Source organism: Bombina bombina, chromosome 6, assembly GCF_027579735.1.
Source record: "Bombina bombina isolate aBomBom1 chromosome 6, aBomBom1.pri, whole genome shotgun sequence".
In the NCBI taxonomy this organism is placed as follows: Eukaryota; Metazoa; Chordata; class Amphibia; order Anura; family Bombinatoridae; genus Bombina; species Bombina bombina.
Genome location: NC_069504.1, coordinates 738827955 through 738848507, shown reverse-complemented (window position 1 = coordinate 738848507; position 20553 = coordinate 738827955). Strand labels below are relative to the sequence as shown.

The 20553-nt window shown below is 38.5% G+C and overlaps 1 protein-coding gene across 1 annotated transcript; it reads right to left on the bottom strand.

Annotated features, from left to right (window-relative positions):
• Positions 1–9051: 9051 nt before the first annotated feature.
• LOC128662245 (uncharacterized) lies at positions 9052–18397 on the bottom strand. The gene is made up of 7 exons (XM_053716068.1): positions 18268–18397; positions 16978–17624; positions 16622–16765; positions 15207–15375; positions 14441–14538; positions 9840–9964; positions 9052–9703 (listed from the first exon to the last, which is right to left on the bottom strand). The coding sequence occupies exons 2-7, from the start codon at positions 17569–17571 to the stop codon at positions 9604–9606; spliced, it is 1230 nt and encodes a 409-aa protein (XP_053572043.1). The 5' UTR covers positions 17572–17624; positions 18268–18397; the 3' UTR covers positions 9052–9603.
• Positions 18398–20553: the final 2156 nt, after the last annotated feature.

The following is a 20553-nucleotide window of genomic DNA, read 5'->3' as shown; positions in this document are numbered from 1 at the left end:
TTTGGTCCAGAATGCGGCAGACTTACAATTTGGTGCGTAAATATTGCAAAGTACCAATATTCTTTGGTGAATTTTAACCTGCACTATCAAGTATCGTCCCTCCGGATCCTTGTGTGTAGTCAGTATCTCAGTCTGTCCTCTTTTTCCCAATAGGATCGCTACACCCCTGCTAGCTCTAGTGTGTGATACATATTCCACCGAGCCCACCCAATCTCTTTTCAATTTCTCGTGTTCCTCCTCGGAGAGGTGGGTCTCCTGCAGGAATGCAATATCCGTTCCTAAACGTCTCAAATGTGTCAAGATCATGCTCCTTTTAGTGGGGGAGTTAATCCCCCCCCACATTCCAGGACATAAGTCTTACCGTCATTTAGTAATCAAGGGACAGTCCTTGGTCTTCGACTCCCTCCATAACCTGATCTGAGGGATAGAGGGCGGGGAGAAGGAAGAGAGAAAGAAGGGAAGAAAAAAAAAAAAATCTCTCCCCACAATCACAAAATAGTACTCTACACCAACCAAGCCAGTTACCCACAACCCAGCATCGGGATCTAATAAGATATAACACCCTCTAGAATGGGAATTCTGTATCACATCTATACTGTCAAGAGCATTTAAACTATTGGCTTCCGGATACGCCACATCCGGCTGTTGATTCAGTGTTCCATTCCTTAAGGTGTAATTAACTAGCATGTCTATTTTAAAACTGGGCAATGAGTTCCAAAAAATTCTATAGGCATAAGTGGGTACATAACAGTTGAATAAACATGATTGATACAATATTGGATGCTGTTGTTCCTTTGGTTGTAACAATAGGGAAGAAACACTCTTAGGCTGAATATAATGTAACCCTAGGCTAAGAGACTTGAAGTCAGTCACTTCAAAGTGTAGAGCAAACAGTCCAGTCTCATAGTGACTAATAATTGAATGGGTGACCTTGTTACTTGTAACCAGTATAACATAAAAAAATACAACACAATAAACAAACGTAGCTGCATAACTAAACATATTGGTATAATACATAGGTATAGTTAATTTGGCTCAAAGTTAACCCTTTTCAAGTCCCTTGCAGTATTCGTATCCCAAACTCCCTCCCCTGTCCTTAGCATTCCACTATATCGTGTACCAGAAATCTGAAGCTTCGTACCCGAGCACAATAGAGTATGCAACTCTTTGGAATGGGGCTCTCTTTTCACATCTATATTATCATAAATATTTAAACCATTATGTTCCAGGTACGCCACATCTGGACATTGAGCTACAGTGCCACCCCCTAGATTGCCCTTAATTAGTTTAGCTATGATATAAAGAGTGGGTAGTGGGTTCCAGCCAGTTCTACAGGTGTAAATAGGTAAACAGTAGCCATATGGGTGCGACTGACACAGGAGCAATTCCTGTTGTTCTATTGATAGAGAAAAAATAAATAAACTCTTGGATACCCCATAAAGAGGTTTTAAGCTCGGGGACTGCAGTCTAATTCTGTTAGGGAGCCCACCCAACGATCTTTCTTTTGGATAACAATTAAAGGAAGGGGTCATCATTCGGAATGCAACCAGTACTATACACAAAAAAATAACATAATAACCAAACTTATCTGTAAAAGTATACATAGCAATATAACATATAAAACTAGTGATCTGGATCAGGGCTAACCCCCCTTAGGGTGTAAGCTGTGAAATTACTCCAGGTACTCACTCCTGGCTTTCATCCCGGATCTGAGCGGGGTGATCTAGGTGAGCTTGCCCCCTCTCCCTCTCTGCTAACTCTCAAATACTCCGTGGCTTCTCTCGGGGAGTCAAAGAATTTGGGGCCTGAGGAGGTCAAAAGCTTTAGTCTAGCTGGGTATAAGAGGTACACCTTTCTACCTTTCCTGTTTAACTCTGAGCAGATTGGGGAGAATTCCTTGCGTTTCCTCATGGGCTCAGAGGAGTAGTCCTGAAAAATCAGAAGTCTAGTGCCTTCAAACAAAACTGGGGAGGTCTTTCTGTATGCACGCAGCAACTCTACATTAAGCTGAAAATGTAGCAGTTTAACCATGACCTGCTTAGGCTGTGTATTTCCTCTCTCTTGTTGCCTTTCTGGGCCTACCCTATGCGCCCGTTCCACACTACCCTTAAATATTGCTGGGGTCAGTTTGAGAAGCCTGGGCAAAGTGTCTTCCACAAAGCAAATGAGATCATTGGGCTTAACATTTTCAGGTACGCCTACAATGCGCAGATTATTGCGGCGCGACCTATTCTCTAGGTCCTCTAGCCTCTGATGTAAATTTATGTTTTGCTTCAACAAGGCGTCTAGCTGGGTGTCATGAGCTACTGAAGTGTCCTCTAGCCCTGACACTCTATCCTCCATTTCTGTAAATCTAACTGAGAATTGCTTCATTTCCCCAGTCAGATGGTCTAGACCTTTTTGCAAACTCTCTATTTTTGGAAGGAAGATGGAGGAGAGCTGCTGAACCACCACATGTGTGTCCATGGAGCTTGTATTGGGTTCCAGCACACTAGAAGGTGCTTCCTGTAGCTGGTCAGCAGCTCCCCTACCCTTGCCTACATTTTTGTTTTTGCCCGACGTTCTGCCACCAGACAGAAACCTATCCATGTACTGGCACAAAATAACACACTTTGTATTAGTAGCAGGTAATTAGGGCAATGAACAAGAGAAAGACAACAAACAAAAAAGGGAAAGTGAATGAAAAAAGTGCAAAAATACAATATTCACTATTCACAACTTTCACAAGTATTTAGTTCAGCTCTCCACCCTTTTGGGAGCTCCTGTACAAAGTCCCAGTTTTAACAGTTTAGTGTTTCTCTACGTCTCTCCCGTTCTGTGCCAAATCCTGGATAGCTGAGATTAGTAGAGTTACAAGCTAATGTAACTTGGGCCTGGTGTGTAGCCTTATCCCCAAGAAGCAGCCAAAATGTCAAAGTCACTCCCAGGCCAAAGCCCGTGCACTATTCTTGTACCCTGCTACACACCCAATGTCCAGGATCCCCTTATAACACAAGTTGTCTGAGGTGTAGCAGACCCAATTCCTTGCTGTGCTGCGTTAACAATGAGAGCAAGCTGTGATTCCCTAGCCCCAGTGTCAGACAAGAATATGTTTCATAACTGCGTGAGAGGGACTCATGTGTAGGAGCGTGTGTGCTACGTTACCCTGCCTTCTCAGTTCGATGCCAGGAAGAGATCCTCTTGTGTGGGAGCCTGTTAGAGAAGCAGTCCGTTACGATCTGACAGATACTTCTCATGCACCTCAGCTAATCTGCAGCTTGTGGGGAAGGAGAACACTCTGCTGCCTGCTGTCTGTCCATCAAGATGGCGACCGGACTTTTCGCGACACTAACATGCGCTTGGTGTGGCAGTTAGAGATGACTCTGGTCGCTTCCCCCGGTCCCCCAGTCTTGCCACTCTCCTCGGGGCTTCTCCGGTAAGTGTAATGGGAGGCTGCAGGTCGCTCCGCTCAGCTCAGACAGTTAAAGGGGCAATTTTCACCGGCACCAATGACCGGTGACTAACGGGCAATCAAGCCTTAGTTGTTCAGTCCGGTTCTTGCCTTGAGTGTTGGGGGTCCAGTCCTCAGTGTCCCAATCGCCTCCAGGGGTCTGTTCAGCTGCCTCCGCTGTCATCCGAGGCACCGCACTATTATTTACAAATGCACTTCTCTGTGCTAATGTGCTTGCGGTGGGGGTAGATGTAATATACAGGCACCAGATGTACCAAGGCTAGTTTGCACTTGGGCTTGTAAGGAGCAGAAATTTCACTTGTATAAATATATTTTTAATGGCAATGCCACTTTTAAAAGAATTCCAGCTCCGGAGCTCTTTCTCTAGGCTGCTCACTCTTCAGCCCACCCACCAGAAGTCTTCTGAAAATTAACATTTTATGACTTATCACTCCTACCTCCACTGGAAGTGTAATTTCTTCTGTTGACTATGTTTAAGCAGCTCTTCTATAGCCTATACATAAGTATAGAAACTTTCATTATAGGTAGGGATACCACAGGCAAAATAAGCTATTCCAAATACAGATATAAAGGTAAATGACATATATGTTAACAATTTAATACACTCAGCAGATAAAATGGATCATTAGGAACAAATTAAAGGGGAGAAAAAAATGGGGTGCACTGGCCTATTAAAGCAGGAAATATTTATTCAAGACAGAAACATCAAGGGAAGCAGATAAGTATATTAAAGCATTAAACACAGAAATAATACAAATGTCTAGGGGCAGAGCACCAGATATAGGTTGCAGTGTATCCTCTATCTGCTGTTCTCCCCTTCTCCTCTATTTTTTGCTACTGTGGGTCCTGTAAGTTGTGACCACCTAGTTTGCCTACCCACCAGAATTCCCCAAAACACACCACTTTAGTTCCACTTTTTCCTGGGGCCACAAAAACTAGTGGACACATTATGAATTGTTGTTTTGTTTTTTTCTGGTAATGCAACGAAAGAAAATCTAATGGGAAAAAATAGTTCTGCCTTCTTTTTTATATATTGACTAATTCCTTTTTAATTGACTCTTATTTTACTCAGCATATTCTTATAACCTGTTTCTCAATATTTTTGATCCAAGAACCTATTAATTTAAAAAAAAAGAATTCTAAAAAGGGACATGAAACCCCAATTTTTTTCTACAACTTTCAGATGTACTATTCTATTATCAAATTTACTTCATTCTATTTGTATCCTTTGTTAAAGGAGCAGCAATGCACGGCTGGGAGCTAGCTGATCACATCCAGTTAGCCAATGTCAAGAGGCATATATATGCATCCACCAATGCGAAATGTGTGTTTGAAATATATTGGAAATTATTGTGTCTGACAGAAATTTATCCAAAAATTTATTTTTACTATTTTTTTTTCTTTCAAATTTCATTTGGTAGCATTTTCAGAAATTTATGAAGATGAAAGTTATTGTCAAAAAATGGTTGGTCTGCTGGAAAAAAACAAGGTATGGTATGTGTGGATAATGAAGTGTATGTGTAAATGCGACACAGCTAAATGGATTAAACACATAGATAAAGACTGTGGTGGAGAGGTAATGCATTTCTGATCCTGAGTAGAACTTGGGTATTAAGCCTATCAGTATCTACATATGTGCATAGCTACCAATCATAACCTGAATCCAACTAAGTTGGCGCCCGTAAGCACACTGTAAACATGGGTTAAAACCAACCAACATATTGGCACCCATGACTAGAAGGAAGAAGGGAATATACTATGCTTATAAATGCTTATTTATTTAGTGTTTAATGTCCTTTTACAGAAGTTAAAAGGTGACATCCTTTTGAACCTCATTTGTATATTCTTACCCAGAATCCCTATCAGCTGTATAAACACTGTGTGTTGACTTAAACTGTGGGAAACAAGTCTACTGGCTTGTCTGGCAAAGTGTGTTTACTCCACAATTTATATATTTTATGCAACCTTATTTATGGTTAAGGGTTTATTATACACCTTATTTGCTCACCAAGAACAGATTATTTTGTGTTCAAAAAGGGTTTTTTTAACAACCAATCTTGCAAAAATTAGATAGAAACAGTAGCATGTTATTAACACTATAGGGAAGACTATTTGACTTTACTTGCCTCAGAACATGTTCATTTTAACCTTTAACATTTTTAATGAATGGGGTACATAGCAACCTCTAGAACCGCCAGACATTTTAGTGCAATCTCTTGAGCATACAAATAGCCTTTAGAAGACCTTTGCTATGATAAGTACACAACTTTAACTAATGCAGAACAGCTATAGAGTGGTAAAAAGTAATATAACTGTACAATGACACAGGAAATTTAAAAGATGAATGGACAGTTAATAGAGCAGTGATAGGTACAGACCAGTTATAAGGGTGACAGATCATGTGATAGAGCAGTGGTTAGTACAGACCAGTTATAGGGTGACAGAACATGTGATAGAGCAGTGATAAGTACAGACCAGTTATAAGGGTGACAGATCATGTGATAGAGCAGTGGTAAGTACAGACCAGTTATAGGGTGACAGATCATGTGATAGAGCAGTGATAAGTACAGACCAGTTATAGGGTGACAGATCATGTGATTGTCGCAGTGATAAGTACAGAACAATTATAGGGTGACAGATCATGTGATAGAGCAGTGATAAGTACAGACTAGTTATAAGGGTGACAGATCATGTGATAGAGCAGTGATAAGTACAGACCAGTTATAGGGTGACAGATTATGTGATAGAGCAGTGATAAGTACAGACCAGTTATAGGGTGACAGATCATCTGATAGAGCAGTGATAAGTACAGAACAATTATAGGGTGACAGATCATGTGATAGAGCAGTGATAAGTACAGACCAGTTATAAGGGTGACAGATCATGTGATAGAGCAGTGGTAAGTACAGACCAGTTATAGGGTGATAGATCATGTGATAGAGCAGTGGTAAGTACAGACCAGTTATAGGGTGATAGATCATGTGATAGAGCAGTGATAAGTACAGACCAGTTATAGGGTGACAGATCATGTGACAGAGCTGTGATAGGTACAGAACAGTTATAGGGTGACAGAGCAGTGATAAGTACAGACCAGTTATAGGGTGACAGATCATGTGATAGAGCAGTGATAAGTACAGACCAGTTATAAGGGTGACAGATCATGTGATAGAGCAGTGGTAAGTACAGACCAGTTATAGGGTGATAGATCATGTGATAGAGCAGTGATAAGTACAGAACAGTTATAGGGTGACAGATCATGTGATAGAGCAGTGATAAGTACAGACCAGTTATAGGGTGACAGATCATGTGACAGAGCTGTGATAGGTACAGAACAGTTATAGGGTGACAGATCATGTGACAGAGCTGTGATAGGTACAGAACAGTTATAGGGTGACAGATCATGTGACAGAGCAGCGATAGGTACAGAACAGTTATAGGGTGACAGATCATGTGATAAAGCAGTGATAGGTACAGACCAGTGATTGGGTGACAGATCATGTGACAGAGCTGTGATAGGTACAGAACAGTTATAGGGTGAGAGATCATGTGACAGAGTAGCGATAGGTACAGACCAGTTATAGGGTGACAGATCATGTAACAGAGCAGTGATAGGTACAGACCAGTTATAGGGCGACAGATCATGTGATAGAGCAGTAATAAGTACAGAATAGTTACAGGGTGACAGATCATGTGACAGAGCAGCGATAGGTACAGACCAGTTATAGGGTGACAGATCATGTAACAGAGCAGTGATAGGTACAGACCAGTTATAGGGCGACAGATCATGTGATAGAGCAGTGATAAGTACAGAACAGTTATAGGTTGACAGAGCAGCGATAGGTACAGAACAGTTATAGGGTGAGAGATCATGTGACAGAGCAGTGATTGGGTGACAGATCATGTGACAGAGCTGTGATTGGTACAGAACAGGTATAGGGTGAGAGATCATGTGACAGAGCTGTGATAGGTACAGAACAGTTATAGGGTGACAGATCATGTGATAGAGCAGTGATTGGTACAGAACAGGTATAGGGTGAGAGATCATGTGACAGAGCAGCGATAGGTACAGAACAGTTATAGGGTGACAGATCATGTGATAGAGCAGTGATTGGTACAGAACAGGTATAGGGTGAGAGATCATGTGATAGAGCTGTGATAGGTACAGAACAGTTATAGGGTGAGAGATCATGTGATAGAGCAGTGATTGGTACAGAACAGGTATAGGGTGAGAGATCATGTGATAGAGCAGTGACAGGTACAGAACAGTTATAGGGTGACATATTATGTACAGAACAGTTATAGGGTGACAGATCATGTCATAGAGCAGTGATAGGTACATAACAGTTATAGGGTGAGAGATCATGTGATAGAGCAGTTATAGGGTGACATATTATGTACAGAACAGTTATAGGGTGACAGAGCAGTGATAGGGAAAGATCATGTGATAGAGCAGTGATAAGTACAGACCAGTTAAAGGGTGACATATCATGTGATAGGGCAGTGATAGGTACAGGATAATTATAGAGGGAATGATCATGTAATAGCGCAGTGAAGAGTATGTGATAGAGCAGTGATAGGTACAGGATAACCTATCACAGAAACACCTCAGTAAACACTGCTGCTGGTGGTGGGAGGAGCTGGAGCACAGTCTGGTTAGAGGGATAGTGAGATCCTCTAGTAATGGGAAGTAACACTTCCTACAATACACTAAATGAAAGCCTGTCAGAGGTCCTGCTGTATGATCACCTCGCAATGTGTTTAACACATGGTACTTACATTTCTGTGTGGCAGGCTCTGGGGTTATTTAGCTCCCCTCAGCAAAGATAGGACTATTGCACCTTGAGTGGGTGTGACAGAGGAGGATTCTCAGGCAACCATTCAACCCTTAATTTGGTTTAATTTGCTTTCATTAACTAAAGTGTAGAGATTATATACATATAAATACAGTGTGTGTGTATATGTATATATATATATATATATATATATATATATATATATATATATATATATAATCCCATAGATAAGCACTCGCACTTCCAGGTCAACATGCCAGGGTGCTAGTGAGCAATGGATAAAAGTAACAAGAACTTGCACTCACTGGTCTTTCCTTCAAAAAAACAGTGACGAAAAGACCAGTGAGTGCAAATTCTTGTTACTTTTATATATATATAAAATAATATTAATTGTGAAGGGGTGGGTGTGTGTATGTATATATATATATATATAAATAAAATAATATTAATTGTGAGGGGGTGGAAGTCTTGGTGAGTTCCCACACTTTTTTTGTAGGACTTGACCCCTGGTGACAAGTCATGTGATAGAGCAGTGATAGGGTGACAGGTCATGTGATAGAGCAGTGATAGATACAGAACAGTTATAGAGGGAATGATCGTATGATAGGTACAGGATAGTTGTCGGATGAAAGGTAATTTTATAGAGCAGTGCTATGTTATAGAATGAGAGGATGTGAAATATATGAGTGGTGAGTGGTAGTCATAAGATGAAAGTACCTTTAATAGAGCAGTAATGAGTACAGAACAATTATAGGGTAAGAGTTCCGGTTATTGAAGTCACCAATTACAGACACTTATAGCAATAAGTAGAAGATAAAACTTTTATTCTAAAATAAACTAATACATATAACTTAGGTTTATATTTACAGTTATAGGTTTCTGTATAAATGTGCACTCGTCATTTTAAATATAAATAAAAATATACATTAAACATTATATACAGTGTGCTTTCAAAGTGGTTCCCTTTGTGACAGTCTCCTGGTATACTGACTTCTAGTCTTGATAAAAACATTAAGACGCCTTCCCTTGCAGAGCATTATGTGCCGTTATCTTCCACTCTAGCACTTTGCTTCATAAGTCCAAGAGCGGGTAGTGGACAGTATGAGAGTAAGCCATTCTGCTACAGTGCAAGGCACCTATATAGTCTGTAATCCTCTTACTGACATGTAGAAGACCATTATGTTAGAAAGTTGTCATTGTATCCCATGCAATACTGGCTCCTTGTGATTTTACTTTTATTTGCAAAGCAGTAGCATTGATATGCCGGTTCACTGCAGAGTATCACTGTTACTCTCCCACTAGTGACACAGAAGTGTTTTTTGCTCCTCATTGTCATACACAGTTTCCGTTTATTAACGTTCAAACAAACTGCCGCCTCTGGCTGCGGGGCCTGATAACCAGCGAAGGCAAAAATAACCTTTTAGGTGTCGGCGAAGAATTTTGTTGAAGGGCCTGAGACCTGGAAATAGGGCAAGAAAAGTTTAGAATTAACAAAATGCGGACATTTACTTTTTAGTTATTTCTACCATTCCCAATAACATACGTTTCCTCACCATCAATTTTTTTTTTCTTAATTGCCAAAATTATGTATTTACCTGTAGTTGTTTTGTGTTCCTGCAAACGAGTTTTCCTGGGCGGCTGCAGCTCCAGCAGCTTTCCGTGTGAATTTGGACATTAAATACTTGATCTTATTCCACTGGGAGGCGTCAGTCTGTGGGTACTAAAAGAAAATTATTTTGTGAGTTTTTCATTGTGAATAATAGATTTATGTTTAAGGAAATAAGTCTTTGTTATCTTACAGAGAGAGGTGTGTGCATGTCACAATTAATATGAGAAGTTTACTTTTAGTGAAACCAAGAATAGAAAGTGTTGTGTGTTCCAGAGCAATGTGTAGACTTCAGTGACTAATGCACCATTGATGGTCTAATCTAGAGCATGAGATAAGTAGTTATCTGTGGGTGAACTCTTTCTTCCCAGTAAATAGGTCTATGAATAACAATAAAACAAAGCAAAATTGAAGATAACATAAATTGGAAATTTGTTTAAAATTACATGCCCTATCTGAATCATTAAAGTTTAATTTTGACTAGACTGTACCTTTAAATGCAGTAGAATTGCATATTCAATAAGTGCATAATAAAAAGACAATGCAATAGAACTTTCTGAATTTTAAATGTGCAGTACATTTTTTCTACCAAATTTCAAAATGTATTTATTTGCTCCCGCCCTGTATCATGTGACTGCCACCAGGCAATCACAGACTTATTACTGAGTATGTGTAAAATTTCAGTATATACGCATATAACTAGGGTTGCCACCCAGAAGGTATTTTTATGGTTCATGTCTATGTAGAAAATAAAGAATATATATATATATATATATATATATATATATATATATATATATATAAAATAAAGGTCCTAGCATGGTGAAACTTCTTCTAAGTATGATGTAATCTAATTAGAATCAAAATGATCAGTAAACATCAGTCCTATTAGCTTTAGTTCCTGAGTTATGCAAATTTATGATGAGTATGGCAGATATTTATTTTACAATAAAGTTGGCAACCCTAGTAGTAACTGGTGCCTCAGAAAGTGTGCATATAAAGACTATGCAATGCTTAAAGGGACAGTCTAGTCCAAAAAAAACGTTCACGATTCAGATAGGGCATGTAATTTTAAACAATTTTCCAATTTACTTTTATCACCAATTTTTCTTTGTTCTCTTGGTATTCCTAGTTGAAAGCTTAACCTAGGAGGTTCATATGCTAATTTCTTAGACCTTGAAGGCCGCCTCTTAAGAATGCATTTTAACAGGTTTTTGACCACTAGAGGGTGTTAGTTCATGTTTTTCATATAGATAACACTGTGCTCGTGCACGTGAAGTTACCTGGGACCCATCACTGATTGGCTAAACTGCAAGTCTGTCAAAAGAACTGAAACAAAAGGGGCAGTCTGCAGAGGCTTAGATACAAGATAATCACAGAGGTAAAACATATATAAATATAACTGTGTTGGTTATGCAAAACTAGGGAATGGGTAAACAAGGGATTATCTATCTATCCTTTAAAACAATAACAATTCTGGTGTAGACTGTCCTTTTAATTTGATTGTGGAAGTAACTAAAAGCAAATTGGGAAGCCTTTTAAACTATATGTTCTATCTGAATTATAAAAGTTTAATTGTGACTTTAGTGTCCCTTTATTAGCAATCTGGCAAGCTTCATATTATGGGTTCTAAAGAATACCTTGACTTCCATATTGGAAGAGAACATATCTTCTTTATATATATATAGCCCAGACAACCTAAGATATGCCCATACCCAGTAGTGATCCTAAATCTGTGTACAGTACATAGTAGCAGACAGAATAGTGCACATGTGTCTGTGTAACAGAGGAAGCATGTATTTTTATGACTGTTTAAATAAAGAAGTGGTATGCGAGAGTCTTAATGCAGGGGCATATTTTGGCCTATGCAAAACAAGGCACTTGCCTGGGGCAGCAAATTGGAGGGGGCAGCACTTTTTTGTGGCTATATTTGTAAAAAGCTTACACTTATTTTAGAAGTATTATACAGGTATATAATTAGATATTTTGCCAGTGCAAGTCTGATAGTGACCTGATGATCCAAAGCTCACTGGTATGGAGAGAAATCACACAAAATCTTTGCTTTTAACATTATATTGTAATGTATGTGATCTCATTCACATCAAGACCCTGCTTAGCAAACAGCTCTCAAACTCATGTTTGCCTCTTTGAGGGACCTTACAGTGCTGATGAGACTTCTTATATAATCTTGTCACACCAGAGAGCTTTGGAGAATTGGGCCCTTAAAGAGAGCAATATGACAGAGAAAGCAGTGTGGTCATGAAGAGCAAAGCATTAGTCTTATTATGACAAATCTGTGTGTAACAGTCTCAGCATTTGTCTTAGTCTAATATGGTTCCAATTACTTGTAATACCAGCTTCAGCTTTAAATTTAGAGAGCCTTTAGTTTTCATTTTTGTGCCTGAAATAAATGTTTTTGCTTGTTGAAATTGCCACCCTTTCGTACTCAAGAACATGCCATTTCAATGGGATGAGCCTGCAGGAATCTCAGACCTGCTTATCTTCTCTCTCTTTATACACAAAGGCCAGCACTTTGGCACTGATATTTTCATTATGAGTGACAGATTTAAAGGGACACTCTACTCCAGAATTGTTATTGTTTAAAAATATAGATAATCCCTTTATTATCCATTCCCCAGTTTTGCATAACCAACACGGTTATATTAAAATACTTTTTAACTCTGTGATAACCTTGTTTCTAAGCCTCTGTAGACTGCCCCCTTATTTCAGTTCTTTTGACAAACTTGCATTTTAGCCAATCAGTGCCCTCTCATAAGTAACTGCACAGCATGAGCACAATGTTATCTATATGGCACACATGAACTAACACCCTCTAGCTGTGAAAAACCTTTCAAATGCATTCAGATAAAAGGCGGCCTTCAAGGGCTTAGAAATCAGCATATGAGCCTACCTAGGTTTAACTTTCAACTAAGAAAACCAAGAGAACAAAGCATATTGGAATTGATTGCATGCCCTATCTGAAACATAGAAGTTTAATTTTGACTAGACTGTCCTTTTTAATGATCAAATCCAGCTTTTTCAATTGCATTAGCAAACCTAAAATAGATATTTCCAATACATTTAATTCAATGCAACTGGGATAATGTGTGTGCAAGTCATTGTGATATGTGGGATTTGTTAGATTACATTTTTTCTAACAAATTTCAAAATATATTTATTTGCTCCCGCCCTGTATCATGTGACTGCCACCAGGCAATCACAGACTCGTATACGTATATACTGAACGTTTACACATGCTCAGTAATAACTAGGGTCCTAGCATGGTGGAACTTCTTCTAAGTATGATGTAATCTAATTAGAATCAAAATGATCAGTTAACATCAGTCCTAGTAGCTTTAGTTCCTAATTTATGCTGTATATTTAGTTATGCAAATTTATGATAATGAGCATGGCATATATTTCTTTTACAATAAAGTTGGCAACCCTAGTAGTAACTGGTGCTTCAGAAACTGTACATATAAAAAGAACAACGCAAATGTGATGATAACTGTTGTTCAAAATTGCATGCCCTATCTGAATCATAAAAGTTTCATTTTGACTAAACTGTCCTTTTTAATGATCAAATCCAGCTTTTTCAATTGCATTAGCAAACCTTAAAGGGATATTCCAGCCAAAATTGAAAACCACATGGGTGCATTTCGGTATTGAACAGAAGCAATTTTGTAATATACATGCATTAGCAAAAATACTTCTAATAAAAAAGTTATAGCTGTTTCAAAGGTGTATTTAAGTATGCACTGTGCACCAGCATTTTAAACACAGCACTTGCTCAGAGAGCCTAAGGTGCTTGTACCATCTGGTAATGACTCAATTTGTTAATTGGTGACATGATACAAGCCCCAATGATGATCTGAGCAGCTACATTATTTAAAATGTGGGTGCAGTGACAATATCTAGCTATGCTTCACATGCACGTGCAGAGAAAAATGTTAACACTAAAACAGTAATAACTTTTACTAGAAGCATTTTTGCCAATACATGTATATGGCAAATATGTTTCTAATCAAAGATGTAATTAATCTATGTGCATTTATATTTTGACTGGAATGTCCCTTTAACCCTTTAGTGACAGGGTTAAAGTGCCTACATCGGAACACCTGTTCCGATGTAGACAAATTGAAACTACGTGATCGTGCATACGATCGCGAGATTTCAATTATTGGATCGCATCTGGGGGGCGTCCCTACAACCCTAGGAACGCCCTCCAGACCGCGATCAAGTCCTAGAAGCACAGAAGGCTTCAGGACAGCCGTTTGTTATGACGTTCTATTCCGTCATAACGGCTTTAAAGCCCAGTGTAATTATGACGGAATAGAACGGCATAACGGCGTTAAAAGGTTAAAGAGATATTTCCAATACTTTGTGCCTGGCCCAAGGAGTTAGAATAATAAAGATATATGTCACAGTGACCGAGTGAGAGTATTGTGTGTGTCCAATATCACTGTGCATGAGCAACATTGGTGAGTCTTAGTGAAAGAATGAGTGGTGTGTATTTCACTGACAGCATAACTTAATTAGGCTGGCGTGAGTAATACTGACATATACATAGCTATGTGTCATAGTCCTCACCTTGCAGTTCTGTTCTGTTTTTGATATTTCCTCATCCTGCAGGTTTGGAACACTCACGAAATGAGGCTCCAACTTCTCTGCTCCTGTCAGGTTATTATCTATAAATAGAACAAACAAAGTTATTTCAGGTATTTTCCTTGTCCTAATAAAACATATATATAGGTTGAGATAATAATCTACAACCAAAAGGGGGCGCGAACAACAACAATGGAATTAAAAAAATATATATACTGCATATATATATATATATATATCAGATCAGACAAATCACAGTCTCACAAGTCTCCAAATGGGTGATCAAGATGTCCTGGCCGCTCTCTGTCACACAAACTTGCAGATGATAGAAGTTTCTAGGAGAGGAAACAAACAATCAGAGGCCCCTCCTAGCGCAATGAGAAATGGATAACGATAAGATACCACTCACTTGAGGTATAGCACACAATTGTCAGCGGCTCAGAGGTCTCGGCCTGCCTTGTAAGCACAATCGTGTGAGTGGTATTTTATCGTTATCCATTTCTCCTTGCCCTGGTGATATTGCGTTAGGAGGTGCCTCTGTTTTCTTGTTTCCTCTACCAGAAACTTCTATCATCATAATAAACATAGTGCATGATTTATGTAACCCACCATCTGATAGAAATGCTAAAAGAATGTGGTACTTTTTATTTGACCTACATGTCAAATGATGTGTCACAGCTCAGGAGGTAACATAACTCTTTAACTGCTATCATTCCATAATATACTAAAATACGTTAGGATCCTCCTTTACCTATGGTCTGGGTTATGCTTTGCAGTACTCCTGTATGAGAGCTGGATCTTTTTCGATAGTGTGTGGACTTCCAAGGTTTCATCTCAGGAAGGGGGCCATCAGCCATATTTAAGTCTATGTTCCCATGACGACCAGAAGAACCACAAACACATGCATCTATAAAATGGACCTACAAGAGAAAAAGCTGACTTAAAGGGACATGCTTTGTATTATGCAGTAGTTAACAGTTAACTAACACAAAAGCTAAGCACTTAAAGGGACATTAATCCGCTGAGTACAACTACAATATCATGCTTGATTACCATGGTAGTATTTTTTTTCTGCTGTGCCTGCAGCTTTCTTCTTTTGACCGCTTACAGCTGGCAGTAGGTAAAGCTTTAGATATTTAAACTGCATGTCGCCATTTTGTAGCTTAGGTATTCTCACATCCTGTAACAGAGCCTATGCACTTTCACAGATCAGTGACATTGCTGTTTTTTTGACAGCCATATTTCTTAAGTTAGAGTGAAAGATAGGTTTGGAGCTTTATACACAGGAGGAGCAGCCTGAGCATGGTGCGTAGTATCCATTCTATTGTAGTTGTGTCAATAGTTTAATGTCCCTGTGAATTAACATAGTCTGGTAGTGTGTTCTTTAAATGACACCCACCCAAACTGTAGCCTCTTTTAGCCCATTTTTACATAATATGAGGTTTGGCATTAAAACAGTATAGCATAGTGACGGCAAAAGGGGGGGAAATGCAACTAAATAGATATAGAAAAGATACCTTTTTGTAGTACTATCTGAAGAAGTATATTACAAATTGTATTAAGAGCTTTTTTATTGGATGTTTCTGTTTTAAAGGGACATGAACCCCATTTTTTTTTCATGATTCAGATAGAACATGTGATTTTAAACAAATTTCCATTTTACTTCTATTATATAATTTGCTTCATTCTCTTGGTACCCTTTGTTCAAAAGAATACCTAGGTAGGCTCAGGAGCTGCTGATTGGTGGCTGCACATATATCCTTCATGTTATTAGCTCACCCAGTATGTTAACTAGCTCCCAGTAGTGCAGTGCTGCTTCTTCAACAAAGGATACCAATAGAATGAAGCACATTAGATAATACAAGTAGATTGGAAAGTTGTTTAAAATGATAATCTATCTGAATCATGAAAGATTAATTTTGGGTTTCATGTCCCTTTAAATAAACTGTTCCAATTATCTAGTTAGCAACTGATGCCTGTATATCACATGACCTCAAACATCCACTTCCTGTAGTTTCACTTTAAATTTTACAGCTGTAACCTTTTTTTTTTTAACACAAAATATATTTTTAACACGGTTTATTGCTGCTCTTTTATATACAAAATACAAATTAGAGTTCCATTAAAGGTTTCCTTCATGCTGTACATTAAAAAAGGGACACTCACTCTGTTTTGTCTTTCCTCTGCCTCTCTCATCTCTTGTTGCAGACACTGATTCCTCTGCTGCAGCTCCGCTATCTGCTCCAACATAACACATAGACTCTCAAGGTACCTGATCCCATCTCCAGGAAGCGCTAGTAGATCCTTTTCCTGAAACAATATTCAGCGTGAAAACCGACAAAAGGAAACCTTTTATAAATAATAGATTCAGATTTCGTACACGAAACAGATCTTTTTTATATCAGTGGAAATATTTATTTTAATGTTGTCCAAACTTCCAATTTTTTTATGACAGATCCTCTAATGTAACAATTAAAAATCATTACTACTCAGTTGTAGAAAAACATTTCTTCTAGTCTCACCTCCTTTTCTTGGTGCGCTCGGTTTGGGCTCCTTGATCGTACGGATAGTTGTTTTATCCTACGTTGGTCCTTCAAGGATCCTGTGTAATTTCGGGTAGCAGTGCCAGTCCGGTTATGGTGAGAATCTCTGGTGCTGATTCTTTGTCTTCTGCTCCTCAAAACTGCTTGTTCCAGCTTTAGGGGGAGGTCAATTCTTACCCTTGTCTGCTCTTGTGCAGAAGATACAGCAGTATTCGTTAAATCGTTGCTGTTGGAGGAATTAAGGGTCTGTGATTTTGAAAGGGCACAATCTTCCAGTACATCTCTCCCTTCACAAGAAGAAACTTTCAAGTCATCTAATTTATAGCTTGGGAAACATTTTAAGGACTCTGGCTCCTCAGGTGAAGAGTTTTCTAAACTCTCTGTCTCCTCAGGATTGTAGCTGTTTTCTGATCCAAATGGGGACGTTGGAGGCAACTCAACACCTGAATCCTCAGACTCTGATTTCTCAAAACGACTTCGTAGTAGAGAGAATGTTCTGTGGCACTCTGAGTCATCCTCTTCATGATCAAAACTAGGGTCTATAGAGCCACAAACATCAGAAGAGGGATCCATTAGCCGCCGGTACACAGCAGAACTTCCCAGCCACACACAGCCTTCTGAGCTTTCTGTAAAATACAAGAAAGTATGTGAGAAATATGAACAGCTTCCAAATAAACATTTTCACAATGCAAATGTGGTTGTCTGCAGTAAAATGTTTAGCACTCTGCATGACACAATAGGACTCCAAGACAAATAGAGACACAGATAGACAATTTAAAAGGTACAATAAGGTATTTTTTATTTGATACATCTAAAAGAAAATACTTTAAAATGCACTATTTTAAATGGATGTCCCCCCCAGTAAAGACATGTACATCAATACATTTTAGTAATACATATATATAAATGCATTTATACAAATAAGCATCATTTATGTGTAGAAATATATATATATATATATATATATATATATATATATAGACAGACACTTTAATACACTAAACATGCATATGAACATAAAAAGGATTATACAACAAATGTGTATAAATAATATGTATGTGCAGAAATAGATCTATAGGCTGAAACATGTACACAGTAAAAACATGCATAATGTACATAAATAGGTTTATACACCAAACATATATATATATATATATATATATATATATATATATATATATATATATACACACACACACACAAATACATTCTTATTATACTGGGTATATTACAGAATGATTCCCATACAGTTGGAGGACAGGTGCATACCTTTTAGCGTGTGATTAACAAGTGAGTTTTGGAGACAAGTTAATCTAAGTATTACCACTTCACCTCTGACTTGTTAAACCCTCAGCCATGCACACATCCTCCTTGTTTCGCCTGCTTGTTACTTGATGAGTCTGAATAATGCAAGACAAAACCATTCTCTACCTGACCTCTCTCTCTCTCTCTTGGTCCTGCCCTTTCCCTCCCATACTTGACTATTTCACCTGCCAATGCTTCCTCCTTATAAGGCATGTTTATATGTAGGATTCCAACCATAGCTTGCAAACTAACACATTGCTTCCAGGTTTCAAGGAAATGTTGAATAACTGGCAGAGCCACATTCCAGTATTCAGCTGCCAGAACTCAGCTCAGAGTGGACAACACTGCACATAAATGATAAGAACACAGTGAAGGTGCAATTTCACCTATAAAGATAGTAATTATTCAGTGCCAGTCATTCATTTATTCTCTTTGCCAGGGTTGTGCCCAGGATGCTAATTCTGGAATGTATTTCATCACAATGGTGCATACCAGAATCATGTGTAGCTAAGGAACCTACATAATAGCACCTTATAAGGAAGACTTTAAGGGATATGAAACCCAATTTTTTTTGTGTGTGTGTGATTCAGACAGGATACTATTTAAAAATGTTTTTTTCCAATTTACTTCTAATACTAAATTTGCTTCGTTCCCATAAATTATGTGTTGAAAAGATACCTAGGTACTCATCTGGAGTACTACATGGCAAGAATTAGTGCTGATACTTAGTGCTTTTGCAAATGGATTGCATGCTTTCAAAAATGCTGCCATATATGGCTCCAGACACATGCACGCTCCTAAACTTACATCCCTGCTTTTTAACAAAAGATGCCAAGTGAACAAAGAAAAATGTATAAACAGAATTAAATTAGAAAGTTGCTTAAAATTACATGCTCTATCTGAATCAGAAAGAAAAAAAATGGGGTTTCATACCCCTTAAACCCAAAATGTAACCCCCCCCCAAAAAAAAAATATTATGTAAAGACACTTTGTAGTGTACATTAAATAATACTAAGGCCTAGATTTATCAAAGGCTAGGCGAACTCTATGTGCTTCTCTTGTAACTGCGCCCCAGCTCGCCTCCGGAGTAGCGCACATGTGCGCCTGAATTTATCATAAAAATAGAGGTAACTTTGTGCAGGCGAGCTGGGGCGTAATAATGATAAATTTCGCCTGTCGGAAACGGCATTTACTCCCTATTTATCACAGTACATCCCTATAAATATTTACGCCGCCATGTTTTGATTATTAAAAAAGTGTTTTTAAGTTAATATTTAGCTTATATTTATATTATATAATGTTTCTGTGCTGTTTTTTATATATGTTGATAATTTAAGATCGCAAAAAATAAATATATTAAAATATCGATCTATATATATATATAAATAAAACTGTTGGTACTCATATGCGCCAGTGGAAGCGCAAATTTCTGGCAATAACAGTCTCTTCTTGGCGCTGAGCCTTTGAAAAATTAGTTAAAAGAAGAAAGTACTGCATCACAAGATGTAAGAGCAAGTATGATAATTGTGTTCGCCTCAGTCTGCATGGCGAAATATACAACACGCAATTGAAGCCGAAATTTCAGTTCCCTCTAGACGCCAAGCAATGATAAATAAGAAACTGGGCGTATTTGTAGGTCGGGCTGTTAAATTACGCCTATTACTAATGTAAATTGTAGCACTCGGGAGCGCGCCTGTGCGCCTAGGCGAATGCACGCTGAGTGCGAAGAAGTTTCTTTCAGATTCGCGCAATTATAGGCGCAGGGTGCTTTGATGAATATGACGATCCGTTTGTATGAGCTATTTTGGACGGAATTAAAAGGAGAATGGCTTTGATAAATCTAGCCCTAAAATGTGAGTTTAATGTTCCAAGCACCCAGGGAGGTTACCAGTGATTTCTGATAACTGGCCTCAAGTAGACAGACTAACCATTCTCTGCACCTATAGAGAAAAGATAATGTGACACAGAACAGGCACAAAACGATGTGATAACTTCATCCAGTGGGACGGCTAACCTCTGTCTGAATCTATAATAATATAGTTATTTGATAAGTATCATAAGGGAGACAACCTAACGATCCTGCTATCAAAAGGGAAGGCACACAGTCATCTAATAAGTGCCCAAAGGGGGTAGATGCACAAAACTCTTTGATAAATGGCCCCAGGGTGACTGGCTAGCTCTTCACCCAGACAGAAAATACTCCTTAATTTCATAAGCATCCCCACTATCCAACCAGAGAAAAGATGCACT

What these genes read in the sequence shown, in the direction of transcription:
- LOC128662245 (XM_053716068.1), bottom strand. Translation starts at nt 17,571, where the DNA reads ATGGATCCCTCTTCTGATGTTTGTGGCTCTATAGACCCTAGTTTTGAT. An exon ending in GAGCGCACCAAGAAAAGGAG is followed by an intron (nt 16,766 to 16,977) that starts GTGAGACTAGAA and finishes ATATTGTTTCAG; the next exon opens with GAAAAGGATCTACTAGCGCT. An exon ending in CAGAGGAAAGACAAAACAGA is followed by an intron (nt 15,376 to 16,621) that starts GTGAGTGTCCCT and finishes TTTCTCTTGTAG; the next exon opens with GTCCATTTTATAGATGCATG.